The following is a 6,721-nucleotide window of genomic DNA, read 5'->3' as shown; positions in this document are numbered from 1 at the left end:
ACCTCTGAATCATAAAAAGTTCCTTCTTGTTGCTTTAACTCCTGTAATTGAATTTAAAAGTAAAAAAAAAAAAAATGACAACTCAAAACAAGCCAACCTACAATATTAATGTCACTGATGGCATGTTGACTGCAGCTTTTTCACAATTGTATCTATTTTTATCACGCCACTGCATGTGCTGCAAGCTGATACACACTGCAGAGAATGAATATGAAACAACTCTTACATAAATATGAAATATCTCCCACTCAAATGACAACCCACACATGCAAATAACTGAGACGAAGGCACACCAGCGCACACTTACTTCGACTCCAGTAAGGCGATGAAAGGTGTCCTGCTGCAGAGCTGCAGCTGCACTGCATCTGAAAACACCCACAAAATAAAAAATAATGAACAATGCTCACTATCTACACCACTGTGATCTCTATCAGAGTTGAGAAGAGGCGGCTTAACAGAAATATTAATTACCCATCATGTGGTGTTAAATTAGCTATCACAACAAAGCACAGATTTAAATGATTACGGCAACTCCTGCACTTAATATCACTTAAAAATTAAATTATCTTCACACATAATTTAATGACAAATCAAAGCCTAGAACAAAGACAGTATATCACATCAATATCAACGTAATTGTAAATAAATATAAGGTTTATAGATCTCTGTCAGTTCATAATGTGCTTGAAATTACGTTCACTAATTTAACAGCTGATTTGTGATGAGACTCTTTTGCAGGAGAAGCATCACTTTCCCCTGCAGAAACCATTTCGTGTTTTCTATATTCTTCGATAATTTCATCCCATAAACACACACACGGTCCACCCACAGACACAACGACCTTCCCAGGCGATTTTTGGAGGAGCCGAGGCACCCACCATCTTCCCTGGAAGGCTGAAAACTAATCTCTTCAAGAAGTACTTCACATAACCCTTTTCCCCCACTGAATGATGTCTCCTCTCCTATAAGCCCTCTTCCACGAGCTGTAATATCCTCTTATCTTGGAGCAACAAAAAAACGATGTCTCCCCTTAGCTCTTATTTTATTTCCCTTTTTCCCATGCAGCAATACACTCGCACATGATCATTGCAGGGTCACGGGGACATTATCAGGAAACTCGGAGAGCTAAGCCAAAGACATTCTACTTTTATGGCGCCATTTATGCAAACAAAAGGTTCTGCTTTCAAAAGGGCCTAAACAAAAAGCTAATTAAAACATGACACGAGAATAAAAAAATGCAATTATGCTGAGAAAGGATTGCAAACAAACAAAAAAATAGTCAAATGTAATGTTTGTTCTGCTATTTTTGTGCAAAATTTGGCTCTGACATTTGTACTCCTGCCTTTTTATTGGCTGTTTTCTCTGTTTACTACAAATTGAAGCTTGTTTTACTGCATACAAGCATCAACTAAGTGCCCAAACATGCAAATCCACCATCAATCTAATGATTCAGAATTACTCTGAGAGCTACAATTAAAAACAATAAGTAAGAATCATCATGCCAATCACACAAAGGGTCGACAGAGGGGGGATTTTTTTTCAACCTAGACGAATTTCAGATCTAATTCCACTCATCACTTACAAGGATGCTCCCTTACAATCATCTCGTTTAAAAAGAGCGAGCTAATTAAAGACTTTCTGTGTAAGTGTGATAATAATTCAATTGGTCCTGTTACCTTGATTGGAGCAGGAGTGGGAAAAAGCTTCGTTAGATGAATAACAATGATCAGTTTGTCTGCCGGCCCACTTCAAGTCTGAGAGGACTGAAGGATGGATGGACCGAATCTTAAACCCTCGATCTCATCTCACCCCCAACCGCACACACCACACACACACACACACACACACACACACACACACCTCCTCCTCTCTCTCCTACAACATCCCTCCCTCTCTCCCCCATCCCAGAAACAGGGAGGTCAAAAGAGCTGATACTGATGTAGAGAGATACTGGATGTTTTTATTTGTTTTAAGTGTCTTAAATATTAGAAAGACAAAATGCTACAAAAAAGCTTTAAATCCTCCTTAAAATTAAAGCTGTGTTGAATTTGTTGACTAATCATTTTATTGAGCGACAAAAATGTAATCAACAACATTTTTGATAACCATCATGCAACTACTTTTTTTGTTTCCTATTCCTATTTTAATTCCAGACCCTTTCGCAGTTCGAAATTAAATTCGAGCGCGCAAGGCAGTCTGGGTATACCCAGGCTAATTTTCTTCATTAATCATTTTGTGTATAAAATGTTCGAAAATAGAGAAAAAAAACCCAATATTTTACCCTAGAGCCAATACAAATGTCACAAGCTATATTTTATATCATATATCACAGTGAATTCTAGCAAATCCTCAGATTTTAGGAATTAGAATTTAAAAAAAACTAGTGGGCATTTTTGCTTTGGAAATGACAACATGTTAATCAATAGTCAGAATACTTTATAATTCATTTTACTTTAGTAAATTAATCGATTAATCCAAATATGTTTAATTACTATAGGTGATGGTATGATATTTATACATTTTCATTCTTTTTTTTTCTTAATTCTGTTGTTTGATGTTATTATTATTTATTTATTTATTTTTTTTTTTTTAAATCCTAATCAGATGACTCCATCTTGTTTTGTGTTTCTGATATCTTGTTTATCTTGATGTTTGTTCTGATATTTTACGTTTATTGAGAAAAGAAGCAAAACATCGCCCTGTTCAGACACTTCCGAGAATAATGCTTCGCAATAAGGATATTTCAAACAATTAATCAATTAATCCACCAAGTGTTTCAGTTCCATATCTCTCATTTTTCTTAACCCAAAATTATCTATAAAGCTTCACACAAACATGCAGATCAAAACTGTAACAACACTGACAAAAAATAAACATAATGATAATTATAAACATTTTACAAGAAAATACATCAATAAGACAATAAAATGTCAAAAGAATATAAACTAAAAGCTTCAGAATAAAAAAAACCCACCAGAGAGGAAATAATGAATAACTAATAATTAAAACTTAAAACATAATATACTCTACCAAATACTGTATGTCAACATATTACATCTGTAGATTGTGGCGCCATCTAGTGGCCGCAGTAATTATGAATGAAGCGAAGGAAGAAGTGACGTTACATCCATATATTTTATTTTTTAACTGTATTTTATATCACCTTAGTATGTTTCCTTGAAAGCCAAACAAATACTAATTAAATAATAATAATAATAATAATAATAGAGAGAGAGCTAACTATTCTATTATCTATATTTAAGTTTTAAATGAATGTAAAAAAGTTAACATTGGCTTCTAGCTTCGCCAGTGTGCTGTTTTTTTGTTTTATATCATTATAAATGGAATATTTCAGGGATTTTAGGCTGTCAACTGTCAGTAAACAATCAATAAATTCATCCAAAAGGCAGTTAATTAAGAAACCTTCAGCCCTACATGGCAGTTGTTTGTGCAGAGTCCAGGTCAAACTGTTGCTATTACTCAGAGTGAAAAGGGCAAGAGTAAAATAGGTTTAGATGACCATCACTTCAAGTGAGTGTATAAAAAGGTCAGACCTGAAAAGAAGCACAAGGAAAAATAAAAAATAAGCCGGGAAGAAATCAGTGAAGGTGCTTTAATACGCTGAGGATTGGTGCGTATTATAGTGAGCCGGAGGGGACGATATGATTGAGTGGAGTGAAGGTGACTGGAGGTTTTCTCCTCACTGAATCAAATAAGTGATGAACTCAACACCAGAGCAGCACTTTACTCTCTACAGCTGCTTTTCACCCGACAGGGCCAACCTTGGCCGAGGTCAACGGGCCGCTCAATACTTCGCCGCACGGGCTCGAGGGGCAGTGAGAGGTTGTGACACGGTTTACATGATGGTGATTACATGTTAGTTTCAGATCTTTTCTGTTTTGGAATGTGTTTTCAAATGCAGTGTCCTCGATGGCCGAGTGCTTACGGAACAAGAAATAGAGTAAAGAAAAAGGGTCAAGAAATCATATTACTGACTATGTTTTCTTCACCTTTAACATTTGAGCAGAAAAGTTCCTCGAGCTTTTAATAAGAACAAAGAGGGTTTTTTGTTGTTTGTTTTTAATCCCAAACTCAAATTGGACTTATAAATAACTGTTGGAACTCAAAATATTTTAATATTACATTATAAGGTAGAGCCACAATTCTGGTTGGGATGGATTCAAATTCAAATTAAACAGAATGTCACCATTTGTTAATCTTTTGTGACAGGAAATTGAAAACTGTCAAAGACAACTAAAAACTGAAATATGAATTTTATCCATACTGTTTTTACAAGTAGGGTTGTAGTTGCAATTTCAACATAAAAATTAATACTAATAGTGCTTCCATAGAATTTTTAGGACTACTTTTCATTATTTATTTTTTAGATAGAAGGGACAACAGTTTATATTTATATTTATAAAATGTAAAGAAGAATGAACACATTGATCAGAAATAAGACTGGGTATTGACCTTTCAAGTCCTGAACTTTTGCATTAAGGTCTGGACAGATTCATAATTTATTATTTGATGAGAAAGTTCCTCATTGAAAGTTTATATATTTCTTATCTATAAAAAGTAACACACTGGAATTTGTCGGTAGAGCAAAATTTTCACAGGTGCTGCGTTTCGTACAGTTTGTTGGATATTAATGTTTTTTAAGCCTAACACTGTTCTTTTTTCTGAACCTAAACAACAGATTTGATTTCTGACCTTAAGGAATTGTTTTTGGTGCCTAAACGTAACCATTTTACAGCATTGTTGACATATTTTAAACATGTCAACAGTATGTTGCAGTTGTGTTGAAAACATGGATAGTCACACTTGGTCAGAAATCATAGGAATCACACCACAGAAGTTTCGGTTGTACAAGCCCACTTCAAAAAACCTTTAACATGATACATCTCATTTTTCAAGTCTGTACACAACCAAAGTGTACAAACAACAAGTTGTAGTTTTACAGCAGGATTCTCAGGTGGTTTCATATTTGAGAATTCCTGCTTCTTTTGTTAAACTTAGAATTTTGTAGCGTATTGTGAAGTACAGATTTGTTCTGGTATCGTTGCCAAATCCCAGTTATCAGATCAACATGAGAAGAAAACAGGTAAAAGCATTAATACTGAGGTGAATAGAATCTGTATGTTTTACAAAGTGATTTCAGTAAGAAGTAGGTTACAAGATCATTCTGGAGGACTTAACCCAAACAAAGTGCTGCCGCTGTGTCTGTAGGTGGATTAGCTGCGATTTAGTTTTCACTGCGGCTGAGAAGTAGACAGAAAGGGAAGCTCCACAGCAGCAATCCATTTAGGCTTATGATATACGTACGTGCATCCCTATGCATTTGCCCCCTAGACACACAAACATACACACACACACACACACATACATACACACACACTTATCAGCCCTCAGATGCGATAGCTGACACCGGAGGCTTTTAATTCCAGTGTAAATACAAATACTCTCCCAGACAGCTATCAATTATGCATGCCGCTAATTGAGTTGAATGTTGTGCTTTTAGCAGCCCAGGGACTCTGGGTCACATGCAAAGAGCCTGAAACCAAACACACACACACAGACACACACACACATATGTATCTGCACTCATATACTTGTGAGGACCCTTGTTGATATCATGCATTCCCTCGCCTCTTTACTCTAATCTTAAAAGACTACAGCATTGATTTTTCGGATGTTTAACTCATTTATAACATATTAAGAGAACTTTATATCACTGATAATGATTTTTACAAGCAATGTTTCCACACTGTGGGCGGCCTTTGCTTTACATTAATTTACAGTTGTTATGGAAATCACTTAGCAGGCTCTTGGATCTTGTTATGTAATCCAGTAAAGTGAAAGTTCAACCTGCATTCACATATTGTTCTGAGATATCAGCACATAAACTGATAAATATACTGCCGATTTGTAATGGATCTTAAGGATTACTCAAATTCCTAGTTACATCAAGCTGGAAAGATAAAATATGCAGCATGCTTGCACTGTAATGATCAGAAGACCTCCAGTGGCAAGTTATGAACAGTTTATTTAGTTCTTTTGCTCCCCCAACCCACCACAAATAAACAAATCTATCACATGCCACAATCATATGCAAATAGCCGTCACTCAGTCTCAGCGTCTTGGGTCTGAACTTGTGAACGTGTCGTTCTTCGGCGCAGTGGGTCTGCTTTGTGCTGCTGAGTTAGTTCGCAGAACAAGAGTGTCTTGCCGAGCGGCGGCTCTCACTCGTTCTTCAGCTCAGCTGGTGATCGCTGTGTGGGAGTCTGAACCAGAGTCACGCTGAACAAGACTCTGGAGCAGCAGCTCTCACAAGTCAACCTGGCTCTTATTCACAACTGTGCATCCACCACACAGAGGCAGGGTTTAGATTCACCACTGCTTGGGACTCGAGTTACATTTCCACATTAAAACTATCTTTAAAAGAAAAACAACCAGACTTTTGTTAGATATTTTCAAACTCAGAGAACTCTGTTTTTTTTTTAAAATCAAGGTAACGGTCCGTTTCATTTGGTGACCCTCGCCTTTTAATGGCATCATAGCAGAAGTTGTCATTAATTGTCTTTTTATCAAGGTTCCCATTTTAAAGTCTTGGTCATTTCTTATATATATGAACCAGAAGAGTCATTTGATGTCAAGATGTTCAGTTGTCAGAGAAATGAGCTCAGCAAACGTTATCTGGCGAGCAGCTTTTTCACCAATG

General features: G+C 36.2%; 1 protein-coding gene across 1 annotated transcript in view; it reads right to left on the bottom strand.

Moving 5' to 3' along the window:
• Positions 1-365, bottom strand: part of LOC131980757 (ETS domain-containing transcription factor ERF-like) — a 14,838-nt gene extending 14,473 nt beyond the window's left edge. The window contains exon 1 of the mRNA XM_059345059.1: positions 308-365. Coding sequence (XP_059201042.1) covers positions 308-365 — 58 coding nt within the window. The remainder of the gene's footprint in view (positions 1-307) is intronic.
• Between the last annotated feature and the right edge of the window lie 6,356 nt (positions 366-6,721).

Source organism: Centropristis striata, chromosome 11 (genome assembly GCF_030273125.1).
Source record: "Centropristis striata isolate RG_2023a ecotype Rhode Island chromosome 11, C.striata_1.0, whole genome shotgun sequence".
Lineage (NCBI taxonomy): Eukaryota > Metazoa > Chordata > Actinopteri > Perciformes > Serranidae > Centropristis > Centropristis striata.
This window is presented reverse-complemented; position numbering and strand designations above follow the sequence as displayed.